Below are 17,125 nucleotides of genomic sequence, written 5' to 3' on the forward strand. Positions count from 1 at the left end.
AAATTAAACTAATATATTTTGTCATATTTTATTCTAAGATAGAAACGTGAACTAGGATAAAAAAGTCACAAAAAAAATATGAATTTGTAATAATTAGATTTTTTAAATAAACACACTTATGCGTAAAATGATATCAAACTATACATTTTGTCTTAAATAGATTTCCATCATATTTATATATTATGATGAAATAATAAAAAACTGCTAATGTTTTCAGTGAAATCAAGTATAGCTTATATCGACTTTATTTGACAATGGGGTTTGTTTGTTATTATTTATTCGAACTCTTTATTAAACAAGCATAGCATATTTGTGGTTTTTAAGAAAATACTTCACTACATCAAATGCATGACCTCTTTTTTATTTATAGAATACCAATAAAATGACAAAAACGTAAAGACACATTCTTTTTCTTTATTCGTAAGTTGACTTTTTTTTCTTTACAACATGTTATGGGATTTCCGTCTAATTACACACCTTATCAAATTTTACCTAAAAGTATAACGAACAAAGATTATTTTTACTTTGTATGGGTTAAATAAATACATTTAAAAAGTAGTTTCGAAAATTATCTTATTATTATGATGTGATTAACTAACACTCGTAATTTAAAATGCTCAAAAGCATTAAGAATACAGAATAATAAATGACGATATTACTACCAATCAATAAAACACATGAGTAAGGCGACTCGTTCACCTATACAGATACGTCATAATATTTCGAGCTAAGTAGCTTATTTAGAGTTTTAAAGTTTTATCTCTTTGCTAATTTATTTAAATTGTGCTACAACTTACTCTACAATATGTAATTTATAATTATCTAATTATTAATTAAATTTAATCAGTGTTCTTTCGTAATGTAGAGACTAGAGCCACAGTCCATACCATAAATTAAATTTGACATATGCATAATGCAATGCTTCGACGCATTTGTCTACAGTCTACACTTTAATAAGAATCCAACAATATTTAATCTCTTGTTTCGTCGTCAAAATTCTCATAATTTATTTTTTATTTACCGCAAGTTGTCGTAATTCGTAAATAATCGGTGTCAATTAATATTTTATTTTAAAATTATTATCAAATTTTACGTAAGATTTTTTTTGTGTATTGAATTTATTTTTTATTAATTATAAACTACTTTATGTTAAGAAAAAATATAAGTATGAATTATATGATTCGGATTATGTTTAAAATGCGAATATGTAAAATTGATACAGCGTATCCGTTTATTATTAAATCAGGCTAAACAATTTTGTTGTATTTTAAACTCTTACAGACTTGCTAGGAATGGAAGCAACAGGGGATAGCACCTTGGATCTTGATGAACCATCAAAATGGGGACTGAAATTGCTTCTCAATCATGAATATCCTCTGCAGACAAAACAGCTACTTATACCAAAACCAAATCAGATTCTTGATTTGGTGCCGCTTTCTGCAAGGTCTGTATAAAGGTTATACACTAGAGATCTGTACTATTTCTTTAAATCTATAATTTGTTTTAATAAAAGAAAATTGTAGATATGTGAAGTATTACTGTGCAAAAAGAATGCAAAAGAAGCGGCCCATAATGGATTATTTTAATACCATTAATGCTCAAAGGATACATGGTAAGCCATATAAAGCAATTTGTTGTATAGAAATCATTCAAAATAATTAATTATATTTTTTTTTATTTATTTATATTTCTTTCCATTTTAAATAAATTTCTATTATATTTCTAGGTTGCCCTATTGGTGGAATTGGTGGTGGAACTATAGGTAGAGGATTCAAAGGAGAATTCTGTAGATTTCAGTTGTATCCCGGTATATATGAATACATAACTATACCAGAATGCCAGTTTATAGTAAATATAAGAAATGAACAGAATGTAACAATATTTCAGTCAGTTTTGTCTACATATAAGTAAGTAACAATATTTTTACATTTATGAAATTAGTAATGTTACATTAAATACAATTGACTTTAACAAAATGTTATAAACCATATAACATTTTGTTAAAGTCAAATATATAGTGATAACAAAAGAACAATAGTTACTATGTGCCCTGATATTTAACAGAAATATCAGGGAAATTTTTAGGAAATTTTTATAATTTTCCTAAAAATTTCTTCAGTATTTATGAAAGTTTCCTCTGGAAATCACAGTAATGTAAGCCAATGTATCAAGAATTATCTGATATATTTAGGGTTGATTTGCTAACATAATAAATAAAACATGATAAATGAATTAGATATGTTTCACCATTCTCAGTAGAAAATTTACAAAAGTTAATAAATCTTCAATGTTTATAGCAAACCAAAGAAAGCACCGACGTCTTGGGAATGGAATCTAGACAGTTCTCAATGTGAATATACTGCATTGTATCCAAGAGCGTGGACCACTTATGACCTTTCCAAATATGGAATAAAATTAGTCTGTCGCCAAATATCACCGATTATACCTCATAACTATAAGGTGAGTATGTTATAGAATTTTATTATTGTCTTTTGTATGATCTTAAATGCAGACAGATACATTTTATTAATTACATAATACAGCATACTATTGTCTCTTGACCACCATTGTCGAAAAGCATCATAATGTTGTTTTCAGTAAATAACGTATGTATTTTTAAGCCTCAAATTTCGGTTTACATGCATGAATGAAGGCATATAAGTTCTTAAATTGAAAGTTTGACGGGTTTAGTGATACCAGCTTAAAAACAAAAATTGTTATAATTGAATCTCTAAGCTTAAATTTTACAAAAATGCAAGCGAAAATATACTTGATGTAATATGGAACTATCCATTTACTCATAATTTTAATGTCTGGCAAGGAATATATTTCCGATGCCCTAGTTCTTCTGTAACCTATCCATTTACAATCTAATTAAAGAATTTTATAAAATTTTATTTTATAATAATCGTAATTGCTAATTCTTCATCATACACACTAAGAACATAACAAGCTTATGAGATTACCTTTGTCTTATATTTAATTGGTATTTATAGTCATATTATCAGTAATAAATTGAACGCAACAAATAGAAGTCAAGATACTTACGTCCCTGTGCCCTTTTAAAAATTATATACATATATAGAATTATAGTCATAAAATCTAATTTAAAGCGATAACAATTGAAATCTTAAAATGAAGATAATCGAGCTTTAGGATTATCTTGATAAGGAAGTGTAACAATGTGTCATAAAATCAATGTATATCATCAATTACAGTTATAAAAACTCAAAGATTCACTGCATTGATATGATGAATTATTCAATTCAATCAAGGATGTCAATTTTTTAAAGAATTCATTGAATACAAAAATTTTCAATAAGGCAAAAGAGAATGATATAATAAAAACAGAAAGCCACGAATGTTTTTGTTAATATGTACCACTCGTTTAACACACACAAAAAAATTCGTCAAAATCGGTCCAGTCGTTTGAAAGAAGTTCAGTGACATACACACTCACAGAAGATTATATATATAAAGATTTATTCCAGGACTCGAGTCTACCCTGTGCAGTTTTCGTTTTTACCGCCAAAAATGTGTGTAAGGAACGTCGCACAGTAAATATAACGTTTACATGGACCGAAATACCAGTTGGTTTAAATAAACGCAAAAATAATGGTAAGTTATATAATTTGTAGCTTAATACGTGTCACTTAAAGGTCCTCGGTTCGAAGTCAGACGAAAATGTAATTTTTAGCATTAAATTGTCGCTAAACTTTGTATCACGTAGTAAGCTGTCAGAACACTGCCCGTGAGAGTGGATTTGATCTCTCATATTCCCTAAAGGAGGGAAAGAATAACGCAGCTGCAATAACTGTTTATTTCTGAAATGCTTTCGAATTATACACACACACATAAATTGTGCATCACAGATTCGAAATTGCGTTTGAATACTGAAATTTGAAATAAATGTGACAAATTCTGTTGATCTATTGTGTTTACTCGATCACCATATTAATTATGGTTACGAATGATGCTGAGGAAACAATAATTTTCTAACTACCAATCGAAATACAACATATTTCGCGATTGCTAAGCCCAAAACTCAAAGACGGCTAGACTAATTACAGTATTTTTTTTAAATTTATTCCTTAAACTCTGAAGTAATTTTCAAAGAATATTTATTATTTAGGTGTTTATTCCGTAAAAGCGACCAGTCTCTATGGAATAGCATAGCAAAATATTCCATACGCAGCTACTAAAAAGATAGGCTAAGTAAAAAAAATATAGGCAAAACGAAGTTCGCTGGCGCAGCTAGGATTTAATAAATATCAATCTACCTCTGTATAGCCTTAAAGTAATAAACAGGCTTCTTAATTGATATAGCTTTAGTAGTCGAATTTCCATTGTTATTTGACGAGTGATATTTAATATCAATCGAGTTACAACGCGTTCTTCTATTGTTTTTTTTAAACATTTTATCTATTAACACTACGATAAAATGATTTACACGATTGATGAAGATAATTAATACGTTAATTAATGGTTGTACGGACCATTGTTACTATAATGTTGATCAAGGCCATTTGAATCAATCAATCTTTATCGTGGCGTATATTTGTTACTAGCGGCCTGATCACTTCTTTGATATTTGTGAATATTATTGTATTCGAGATATACAATTAATTGATTCAATCTGTTCAAAACGAATTTTTTCAAATCTACAAAAGGACAAGTATTTTTTCTTCATGAGTTTCATTAGCGGCTAAGCATTTAACTAAAACCTCTTTGCCTAAATAAAAATGTATGTAAGAGCAGTGTTGGCCTAGTGGCTTCAGCGGCTACATCGTCAACCGACAACTGCTGCATTGCATGTCGGGAAGCGGTAAGGCTCTGCTGTTAACGCATCCCGCATAAGGCGATTGTTGATGGGGCCTTGGGGATTTAGTGGGTATGCGCATAACCCTTCCGCATCAAGCCTAGTGTTGCCCAAATGCAAGACCAAGACGAGACTTAGACCAGTCTTGGTATTGGTCTTGCGTCAATACACCTGGTCTTGATCTTGGTATTGGTATTGCGCTCTCAGTCTTGGTCTTGGTCTTGATCTTGCAGCAAGAGTCTCGCAAGTCTCGCAAGACTTGTAAATACCTATTAGCCTATTGCTATTTGTTCGTCACTCATGTCAAATTGTAAACATTCACTCCGAAAGCAATAAGAATTTAGAGTACCTAGCTAGGTAAATGGGCGAGAATAATAAATAAGATAGACTCGAAGCGGATCTCAATTAGAAATGACTGAAATTGAAATAAAAACTCATATTTATAAGCACACAAGCCGAAGACCGACAAAGAAAAATGCGGCATTCTTTGATAGATAGAATAAATCTTTGAAAGATTAAAAAACAGAAGTATCAGAATGAAAATCAAATTGGTTTTGTGCCTACGCAAAAATAAAGTGTAGATAATTATGCAAATAATATTGTTTATTATGTTCCTTTTTTATTGGAACTATACGTTGCCTGCTGTTTTTATGGAGGTTACTAGCTACTAGAGTAGATACGATAGAAGTTGATAAACCGACACTGCAAATCTCGATTTTTGGAAATGTGTGATTTTAAAACCAAATGCGTAAAGCAATATGACGTCGCTCATATTTGGAGTTTTTCCACGTTTCAAATTTGTTTAAATCACCCACTATCGAGACAGCGTGTCAAATGCTGTGATACACTTGTTCAAACCGCGGCGTCTTTGTCGGTAAATTATCAAATATGTAGGTATATAATACACCGACCGACCAACAGTTTATTCGCAGAACGTCACATTTTCCCAATCAACCTTGAACCTTATTTCTCTAGTGATAAAGTTGAAAATTTGATAACGCCCAAATCTCAGTTTGTCCTAACTGCAAGACGCAAGAGTATTGCAGGCTTAAGTATTGTCTTGCTCAAGTCTTGCAGGCTTCAGTCTTGGTATTGGTCTTGCTACGATAAGGCGGTCTTGGTATTGGTATTGGTCTTGCAAAAATGCAAGAACAAGACCGAGACTGCAAGACCAAGACCGATTTTGGGCAACACTAATCAAGCCGTCGTGCCGCGGAATGCGCAATGCATTTCCCCAAGTAAAAAAAAAAAAAAGTGGCTTCAGCGTGCGACTCTCATCCCTCAAGTAGGTTCGATCCCCGGCTGTGCACCAATGGACTTTCTGTCTATGTCCGCATTTAACATTTGCTCGTACGGTGATCGGAAACGTGAGGAACATGTATTAGACCCAAAATGTCTACAGCGTGCCAGATACAGGATGCTCATCACCTACTACTATTTTTCTACGTTGCAATGTCTTCGTATATTTTTTTACATTTTAGTTTCTAAGGAATTTGTACTGTAGTGTAATCTTTTACACACAAAACGCATAGTGATTTTTGGGTTTTATGTATTTATCCTTATAATTAAAAATAAATTTACTTTCAGGAAAGCTAGACTTGGAGAGATATTCAGAAGATAATACGTGCGGTGTGACATTAGAACAAAGAGTGTCAGACACTCCACTAACGTTCACAATAGCCAAGAATAAATCGGAGAACGAGACAATACACGAGGGTTACTGCTTGTGGAATTCGTTGAAGACGTCCAGTTATGTATGGGATTGTATTAAGAAGAAAGGCAAACTTGAACCAGATCCTAGTCAAACTGCAACTCCTCCCAAAGGCGAAAATAAAATTGATGACAGCGATAAACCAAAGAAAATATATAAAAGTAAGTTGTAGTCTTCTTCTGCCACTTTATTACTATTGGTTGGTTGGGTATCCTACGCTTAACAGTAACTCGGTGGATTTGATGGGTTTCTGTATTTTCCGCAACCACGATTTCTACCAGTCCGACTATTGCATTAAATTTTGCCCATAATTATGTGCTGCAACAAGTCGTTTTTAGGATCAAACTGAGTCAGTATGCAACAGATTTTAACAGTTTCCATAAGCTATCGTGTCGTTCGTTCAAAGACTCTATCATTGGGTACAGCTAATGCGAAATTAGTAGTAACAGTTCATACTTGTATGTGTTAATTTTGAAAGTTGGACAAATGAAAGGATTTAGAGGAGGCCTTCACTCCACTGTATCATAAAAAAAAAACAAAATGTTTTGTCTAGAAAATGAAAAATAAAATAAATTTATCACATATCACAATTATCACTTCATGTTGAAATCCTTATGTTCTACACTGTAATACAGGGTACTAATATAGGGTCTTTTTTATTAAAGTTTAATGTTAGTTTTCTTCATTCATCGTATTTAGTGAGTCAAATCGTAAATTGGCATATGTAGTTAAAAATTTTAACTTAGATTCATTCGTTGTAGTGCCATTCATTTATTGGCAATGAAACAGCAAATATCGGTGTCATTGTGGATTTGTTCGCGTACCAGCGCTATATGGACCAGTCCGAACCAATTCGACTTAGGGTCGTATAAAAAAAAATGTGAGCCGTCACGGGACGCCTGGTAGATGTGAAACATCGACATTATTTTGTAAAAGTAATGTGCAGAAAAGAACAGACTGATAGGAACTAAATATGTCATAATGATAAAATAAAATATTATGATTTTTTTTCCAGATAACGATGACTATTGTAAACATTATTTTCATTAAATATTTTTAATGTGAAATTTACTGCTGCATTTAGAATTAATATCGTATAGCGTGGCGACGCGTCGCCACGGCATGCGTCGCCACGCCAGAAATCGGTTTTACGTGCGGCTATATGATGTTTCACATCAAAAAGAACGTGCCACTTCATAAAATCCTGGCAACTTGCCAGCAAAGCAAATACCGTCACTTAAATGATGCTTTCTGCACATTTGCCATTCGCTCTATATATTTTTTAACAATAATTTAATTTAAAAGTTTTTCTGGTTTTACAAATGGCGGAAATTGATTGAATTTGAATTGCAGATGATTCCATTGGTCTGTCGAACTCCATATCATTGGATCCTGGTGGATGTGACGTTGCAGAGTTCTGCCTTGTTTGGGATATGCCTACAATAAAATACAAGAAAGACAGAAAGGTGCATAAACGGTTAGTATTTAAAAATATATAATTATGTTTTCAAAGTACATATATATATTACGAATTGAAGATTCTGTGGAAAAAATTGTGTCATTTGACGATGAATAAGTATGTCTTTAATTGTTAAAAGGCCGGCAACGCACTTATCACTGACTGCTTTTCCCTTGTTCTGTAAAAAATGTTGCTGTGTTTATGTTGAATGATGTACATACTTTCTAATTATTTTTTATTTTGGATCTAATCAGAATTTTTGTGAAGATCTGGTATGTACTTATTGAGGTACTCAACAGGCTATTTGATTGTATGAAAAATAAAGAGTTATTCTGAGTTATCTATAATAATAAATTAATAAAATAATCTATAATTTAAAATATTATAATAATTTTTATACGTGAGTCAGTGACCGGTCACAGATTATCGACGGTGACGTAGAATGTTAATAATGTCTTAGTCAATCCTATCCTGCAGTGTTTTAGTCGTAAAATAATATTCATTTATTTGTAAGTAATTACAGCTACACATTTACATATTACATATAAAAAAATTAATTACAAAATACACGTAACAGAAAATATGTCAATGTTAAATACGAGAAATAATGAAAACTGAAATTAAACATTAAACAAAGTATAATAATTAAAATGTATCAACAATGTGGACGAATAAATACATTTTAATTTAAAATTATCAAGATAGTTTGCTCCACAAATTGCTCTAATCATTAAAGTTATTAGAAAAGATCGTAATTCACATTTAATTTTAGTTTAATACAAAATTTTCAGATTTTACACAAAGTATTTCGGTAGTGACGGCATAGCGGGTGCGAGCATTGCTGCATACGCGCTTCGGAATTATAGGAGCTGGGAGAAGCAACTCGCAGAGTGGCAGGACCCAATTCTTAATAACAGGTAAGGTTTCTTAATTATAAGTACTCGATTATATCTTTTTAAAGATTTAATCTTGGGAAATATTAACAGCTATAAAAATAGTTTAGTAAGAAGTTTTTACTTCAAACAGTATTTTTATATGTGATGAAATTAAATAAAATTTATTGATCTAATTTTATAATTTAATTAAATTATTCTCTTATTATTTTTTTGCATATATATTTAATTCAGAAAATGATCAAATACACACTAATTTAAAGTTTACATGAAATCATTTAGGTAGTACAATGTACACTTATGAACGTCAAAAAAGAAATACATATTAAATGCTTTTAATTTTGCATTTACTGATAATAAATCAAGGGCGTAGAACGAAAGAGTATTGTATCATATGTTATTTTCACCCACGTTAAGTATTATATTTATGTGTCTGTCTCTCACTTCGTTTTAGTGATTTTTCCTAGGTTTATAAGCTTTATTTTTAAGGTTTAGGTAGGTTTTTTAGTTTATAGTGTACAGAAACTCTTGCTTAAAACCAACTATAGTAAATACGATTATTTACATCCTATTAAATTTCAAAATGTAAATAAATAGGAAATATATTAAAAATCGGAGTTAATTACGGCATACTTTATGATAAACACGAAAATACTAGAAGCACAATAAATATCTTAAATTATCTTTAAATTGGAAAACACAAAAGAATATATTTTTGAAACAATTTCAGCGTCATGTATGGTTTAAAACGCGTTAGAAGCATGTTGAATCAATTAGTTAAGCATATTACATGGGTAATTAAACCTTCGCCGCATGAAAGTGTATCAGGGCCATTGTCGAACAGCACTAGCATATCACTAGTCTGGCCATAAATACTGTTACATAAAAACTTTTATTTTTTCAACTTTTTAATTATTTTAAATTTGGAACACATATATTATTTTGATAACGTCTTTCTAGTACGAGATCCGGCTGCGGGATTAGCGCGTTCATCGGTTATTTGCAATTTTGATTTATATTTATAATTAAGAGAATATATATCAACCGGCCGCTAGTATTTTTAATTTATTTTTGGGAAAAAATTTCGTTCACTTGTACAATGTACATATCACGGTAGATTTATACGTTTATACGTCATCGATACGTTTATTTATTAATTATATATCAAATTGAAGTTATTTTTTTGTATTCAGTATCATATATGATTGCCAAGATTTATAGAATTCTAGAAAAATACCAAGAACAGATACTTAAGTGCGGATATAGTTCAATAAGAATTTATTTGACAAAGATTGAATACAAGTTTAAAAAAAAAATGCCGATGGACGAAAGTATTTAATGGAAAGAGCGGATATAGTTTGTGCCAGAGTCTATTAATACATCATTTATTATATCGATTGTACCTATCCCGTTATGTATATGCACCCCTGCAATTCTTACCTCTCCAAAAGACCTATAAGTGCGAGCGAGACAGACAGATACATAGACTTATGACCCGAAGCCTCAGTTCATAATGCGTCGTACTACATATTATTTTTATTTGCAGCAATATACCGGATTGGTTAAAAAGTGCCTTAATGAATGAGCTTTACTTTGTGGCGGACGGTGGGACTATTTGGTTTGACGTCAGCGAAGACTTTCCTGAGACTGATCCTAGGTTAATAATCTGCATATATAATATAGTACCTTTAAGTCATATAACAAGCACGGATAATTGTGGATAATAAATAAATAAATAGATATAAGTAGAGAAAAAAAATCTCTATTCGTCTCTTCTCTCGGCGGGATCTAACGCCAAAGGAATTTGTATGAGAAAGATATTAAATTGGTTTTATTTCAAGTACCTGAACATTACTCAACTGTCATTTGTGAATTATTAACCTATAGTCTATGTCCTGAAATATATTCCTTTATATATATATTTTTTTTAATTAATTTTTGACGTTTTCAGACATGATTTCGGTGTATTTGGTTATTTGGAGGGTCATGAATATAGAATGTATAATACATACGATGTACATTTCTATGCTTCGTTTGCCTTAGCACAATTGTGGCCTAATTTACAAGTAAGTATATTTACGTATTCAATATTCATTTAAATTTGAAACACTTTGATATTTATTGTGTCAGATGATCACGCATGGTTTTACAACTAATTAATTATGCAGGAATTGGTGTTGCCAGCTACATTTTATTATTTATGACTAATTGTTGTATGGGTAAATAATGAATATGAATATAATATGTTGAGCTAGTGGTTTTGTGTTTGAACCCTGGCTAAGCACCAATGGACGAAGAATTATGAATGTAGTTTCCTTCATGAGACAATCGGGGAATGCTAAGGGTGTGTCCACATCTGGCGAATATGCCGCGAAAGTGCAGCTTGCTCGCGCGCGTGTTTTTTTGTTCGTGCGCCGCTACTGCGCCGCCCGCGCGCACGTGTGGACGCACCCTTAGACCCGGAAAGTCGACCGCGTGTTTCAGGCACAAAAGCCTGATCACTTACCTATTATAAAAAATCACGAAATAGATCAAATATGCGTGACGAACTTCAACATTTTTTTTAATTGACAGTAAAATCTTTACCTATGTTTTTGTAGGTTGTATTACAATATATGTATCGAGACGCGATAGCTCTGGAGACCACTCAATGCCGACAATCTCTATATGATGGGAAATATGTAAAATTCAAAATAAAGGAATCCATTCCGCATGATTTGGGCGATCCAGGTCAGTCTTAAAAGTCTACAAATATAACGCCCAAACCCAATAACCTATCTCAATCAGTTTTTGACCATCTGAGATATACATCTTAATCCAAATATTGATAAAAGTATGCCAATAACCAATCGACGGATTTTAATAGTAGATAGACCTTTGTATGGAAATGACAGTTCAAGTGTGCCAATATCCTATCTTAAAATAATTAAAAAGCCATTTGATATGTTTTAAACATAGACATGTATATTTTAATATTATTTGTACGGTTTTATTTACTTTATTTGGTTTATATTGATTATCAAATATGAGTGTAAAGAGCGAAGAGATTGCATTCTATCCGTCGCCAAAAATGCTTTGTCTTCGTAGGGTTTGGTTATTGGGATGCAGATAGGAGATCGAGCGACTGTCACAGTCTGATTGGAAACAATCTGAGATTGTGGATTAATTATTGGGTTCGGGCGTAAGTCGTCACGCTCAAAAGATTTTTGCATATTAAGATTATCGTAGCAGAACTATATAATATTTCAATAACTAAATTTTCTAGGCGTTTAAAATGTTTGAATAAAACTTCTTCAACGAATCAAAATAGGTATTTCTACATTATTTTTATAGTACTTAACCATAGACAATATTACAGAGGACATCCCATTCACGAACATAAACGCGTACAACATACATGACGTGTCCGAATGGCGCGATCTAAATCTCAAATACATCCTTCAAGTCATGCGTGATTATCGTCTCTTAAGGGCCTATAGTGCCCCATTCCCCAACGAGCGTTACTATTCCATGGCGTACATTGATGACGTCAGAGAAGGCACAGAAAACGATCTCTACACACGATCAACGGAACAACCGGATGAGAAATCACCGGATCTATCCGTCGACTTATCTCTAGACCCTTCACCCGTACCCAACAAGGAGGTCCCTGACATTCTGGACCTCCTTTATCGCAGCTCAGAAGTGGTGCAAGAGTGTCAGGAGATAGAAGATCCCAAAGAAACGGTTACGACTTGGAATGCTAAGCAGTATTTGATGGATATGTACCCGTCGTGTGCGGCGTTGCTTAGGAAGGGATTGTTGTGGGACAAGGATGGTGATGGGTTGATTGAAAATGGTGGATTCCCCGATCAGACCTATGATGCGTGGGTTATGTCTGGACCTAGGTGAGTTTTAATTTCGGATTGATAATGGAGGATTTTTTTTATAAATATATTTTAAGTTTCATTCGTAAATGGAAGCTGAGATATTAGACATATTCTGACGAAATATTAACCGACTAGATCTTTATCTATTCTTTAATATGAGACAAAAATTCAGGAGGTATTTTAGACATTACAAATAACAATATGCAGATTGGATACGGGGTAACGAATTTTCAACAGAGTATATAAATCTGTTATAAAAACTGTTTTTAGTGCTTATTGTGGTAGTCTCTGGGTGGCTTCAATAAGTGTAGTCCGAGCGATGGCACACATACTCGGACAAGAAGAAGATGAAAGAGAGTTCTCGAAACTTCTGGAACAGGCCAAAACGTCGTTTGGTGATAAATTGTGGAATGGAAGCTTCTACAAGTTCGATACTAAGCCCTCGAATAAGAATGTCGTGATGGCGGACCAGTTGGCTGGACAGTGGTATGTGTTTACTGTTTGATTACCCTAACTTTTTACAGAAAATCATTGTCGCTTTGGCGAGCCTTTTAATCCTGTCATTGCTAGAATTTTATTTAGGCAAGTAGGTGATCAGTCTCTGCTTGTCACACTTTTGGGCCAAAAGAAATAACGTACCTCGGAATCTCTCTCCTAACAATTAATTCTGCAGAGGAATTACTATATCTTTTGACATGACTTTCCAAAAGCTACCAAGGTTACAGCGCACGCGTATGACATCTCTCAGCCACACCCAAATACAGAGATTATTATAGAGACACCTATTCACATACTAATTCACACATACTTAAGATCATTGTACGACTTTTGTTTGATTAGATGAAAAACTTTTTCTTTATACAAAGTGCAATTTTTTTTTACATTTATTCCGTATACGCATTACCCTCACGCACCTAAAGGAGATTCACTTCAAAAATAGTTTTGAATTATACCTTAACACAAAATAAATTAATAATGTAACAGGTTCCTGCGCGCGTCTGACTGGAACGAGGAAGTGTTCCCCGAAGCAAACGTACGGAAGGCACTTCAGACCATATACGACAATAATTGCCAGAAATTCTTGAATGGAAGATGTGGGGCTGTCAACGGATTCGTGACGGGTCGTCGGAGTAGAATTGATACCACAGCGCTGCAGAGTATGGAAGTGTGGCCTGGTGTCACATTTGGGCTTGCCTCGCTCATGATATATGAAGGTATTTGGCATTTATATATTATAGACATCGGCGTGTTATGCAAACTTCAAATAATAGGCGACATTTTATTGATTCACAAATTTTTTTTTCATATTAAGTATTAAATTAAGGTTACTCTTGAACAGATAATGACGTTATTTCAACATATTTTTTGTATTTATTAAAGTAAATATGTTACAATCTAACTCTTCATCTATATATGTAAATATATATGTGTGGTGAACGTATACTTTACAAAAAAAAAATAAACATGTACTTCCAATCTCAAATTATAATGGTCGTAATAACCTTTTTTCGGGTGACACTTACCCGGTCTCAAAACTTTTATTACAATGTACAAACAAAAAAATCGCTAGCATAAAAATTTATTTTTCAGAATTTCTTGACTATGTCAGCTCTATGTAGAATTTGGGGATTCCCGCACAAGAGCCAAACGCTGTCGAGGGGGATTCCCCGTCCCATACTCGGCATCTTTAAATAAATTATCCATGTCCTTTATCATATAAAATTTATTCCTCACCTGGTGCCACCCAAGGTAGAGCTACGCGACTGTACATAGGTCCAGACCTGATTAAATGACTTTATTATTCCAGGTATGCATGAACAAGCATTTGCAATGGCCGGTGGACTCTACAACACATTAACTAAAATGGGCTTAGCGTTCGAGACACCCGAAGCTTTATATGAAAATGGTAACCACAGGTCCATAGCGTATATGCGACCTCTTTCGATATGGTCAATGTATCAGGCGATAATTGCTAGGCCGCCGCGAATCAACCACATTAATGGTCAAATACATGGAAAACATTTATAGTGATGCCACGGTAAAGGCGGATGATTTTGCAAAAAATAATGCTTTTCGGAAAATAGTTTTGCTCGAAAGTGGATAAAATTATCGACAATAGCTTTAATGTCACGCGATGAGTCATAGACAATTGTTTTTGTGCAATATTGATTTGCGATGGTCACACCTGTCGCAGAGTTTGTATTGTCTAGACTCTAGAGGACCTGGTCCTAGACATGTGTAAGCAGCGACATTTGATATGTCGCTTGCATTGGGTTCGTGATGCCTATAATAAAAAAGTGCCTAAAGGATACATCGATTTAATTAAAATTAATAATAATATTTAAAGTCATCCGCCTTTGTGACATTGTCGTGGAATGTTTTACTCTAAGTGAATGTTACCCACGTGTCAAAATGTGTAATTTATTAACACTTGTTTAGCACTGCACAAAGATATTTTAAACAAATCACTTATGAGCATTCTTTACGTTTGATATTAATAATTGTTTACGGTAAATAATATATTCATATGTAATTAAAATTGATAATAGTCAACTACTTACTAACATAACTACTTACTAGTCCACAAATTCTGCAAACGAATTAAAAAAAAAAAACTCACTATCGTTTCTAGACTAGTATTTTGTAAACCGATTACCAAAACTATGTTTTATCGATGACTCCTCAGTTAGTCGATAAATATATCGAACATGAAAATCATAAATTGAATTAAATATCGATCGTGAAGTTTGCTCCATACTAAATGCAATAAAATTGCGAGTTGACATTACCACTTATTGTGCCATTAAAAATGTTATCTACGTGCTACAGCGAGCTTACCATGCAACTTCAATACAGCTTTCACTGCTTGACTGCATAATTTATTAAATCTTTTGATTAGATCATCTTGGCGTTAGTAACAATACTCATTATTGAAATCGTTATTAAACTCGGTAAGAGTTACAACTATTGCCATTAAAAAAAAACTTGGTAAGCTTGCAGTTTTTTGCATATCTAAAGTGTTTAATTAAATCTATAGTTTTCGAAAAGTTGGAACGGAGCTGTGTATTTCCAAAGATAATATAATCAATTATTTATTTAAATAAAACGCGCAAAAATTATCCTAAAAAGGCGGCAAATTGAAGATTTTACTGATATTTTATGCATGCAATGCGCATTCAATATAATTGAACTATATCCATCCTAAATGGTCAATCACGGTTCTTGATCTAGTAAAATATTTTTATCAATATATACCACACCGAACACTACCTGTAAACGGCATTAGTTTAGTTCCATCCTAAGTAGGCACATTGATAGCGTCTTATTATATTTCAGTAATTAATTTAATACCCGTAGCACAAAAAAACGTAAATCTAAAAGTATTATAAGATTTTGTAACTTGTTGAAATCACAAATATCCTTCAAAAGGTATTCGTTTTATATCAAATGTGATTTGTCAGAAACTGACATAATCGTATTGACGTATACTTGACAAATGAAAGGTTTGTGCTAAGGGTAACAACATTTGAAAGTCGAATCGGCTGATGGAGTTTGCTTAGCCTGGCTTTCGACCAATCATAATCGAGCTGAGAGATTTGATGTTTTTTTTTATTAAGCTCAGGTAGATGTATATTACCACCATTTCTATAATCTATAATTTTTTTTAAATATAATTTCTACAATTCTAAATAAACTTCGATTATATCTGCATCCAATTTCGCAATACTACGGCACGATAATTTTGACTTTATATGTAAAAATATATGGGCTAATCAAACATCACGGTAATGTTTGTTGATTGGCCCAAGTATTAATAACGAGGCTTTTGTATATTAATTTCTTAACTTTGACATCTACACAAAGTCTTGCTCTCTTAAAAAGTATAAAAATTGTATTGAAATACTAATTAAACTATACTCCTGTGTTAAAATATTTTATAAAATATGCAGCATATATGTAATCAATTTACATTTTTTTACGACTATCATAATATTAACGTACCAGTGCAATAGGATTAAACATAATCTATGAATTGAGGTCTATGGTTAGATTCAGAAACGAGACGCATATGACTGACGTATGTCATAATTCAATATGTTTTTGACATATGAGGGTCACACTTGGCGCTCATTTCTATTTCCTTAGACCGCATTCACAGACTTAAAGTTATTTGGGATAGTTCTTAGCCTCTTATGAAAGAGGTCATTAAAAAGATAGAAGTAGTTTATTTTATAGAAAATATATGCTTAACTATTTTGCAATTTTAACTTTACATAATGCTGGTCACTAACAATTATGATGTAATAAGGATTATTTTGAAGTTATATAACTTTGAATAGCATTTTATTTGGAGTAATTTATAAATAAAATTTT

At 32.4% G+C, this 17,125-nt stretch overlaps 1 protein-coding gene across 1 annotated transcript; it reads left to right on the forward strand.

Annotated features, from left to right (window-relative positions):
• Window positions 1-949: 949 nt before the first annotated feature.
• LOC111000987 (non-lysosomal glucosylceramidase) lies at window positions 950-16,411 on the forward strand. Its single transcript, XM_045631440.1, has 16 exons — window positions 950-1,093; window positions 1,282-1,444; window positions 1,524-1,612; window positions 1,727-1,907; window positions 2,298-2,460; window positions 3,492-3,618; window positions 6,407-6,691; window positions 7,884-8,007; window positions 8,781-8,906; window positions 10,429-10,539; window positions 10,834-10,948; window positions 11,483-11,612; window positions 12,241-12,769; window positions 13,022-13,237; window positions 13,736-13,965; window positions 14,559-16,411. The coding sequence occupies exons 2-16, from the start codon at window positions 1,293-1,295 to the stop codon at window positions 14,777-14,779; spliced, it is 2,799 nt and encodes a 932-aa protein (XP_045487396.1). The 5' UTR covers window positions 950-1,093; window positions 1,282-1,292; the 3' UTR covers window positions 14,780-16,411.
• The last annotated feature ends 714 nt before the right edge of the window (window positions 16,412-17,125 follow it).

This window comes from Pieris rapae, chromosome 15 (assembly GCF_905147795.1).
Source record: "Pieris rapae chromosome 15, ilPieRapa1.1, whole genome shotgun sequence".
NCBI classification, from domain to species: Eukaryota; Metazoa; Arthropoda; class Insecta; order Lepidoptera; family Pieridae; genus Pieris; species Pieris rapae.

Excerpts from the sequence above, each read along its gene's own strand:
- LOC111000987 (XM_045631440.1), top strand. The coding sequence starts at position 1,293 with ATGGAAGCAACAGGGGATAGCACCTTGGATCTTGATGAACCATCAAAA. Across the intron at positions 8,907-10,428 it reads GACCCAATTCTTAATAACAG|CAATATACCGGATTGGTTAA; the intron begins GTAAGGTTTCTT and ends TTTTATTTGCAG. Across the intron at positions 13,966-14,558 it reads CTCGCTCATGATATATGAAG|GTATGCATGAACAAGCATTT; the intron begins GTATTTGGCATT and ends TTATTATTCCAG.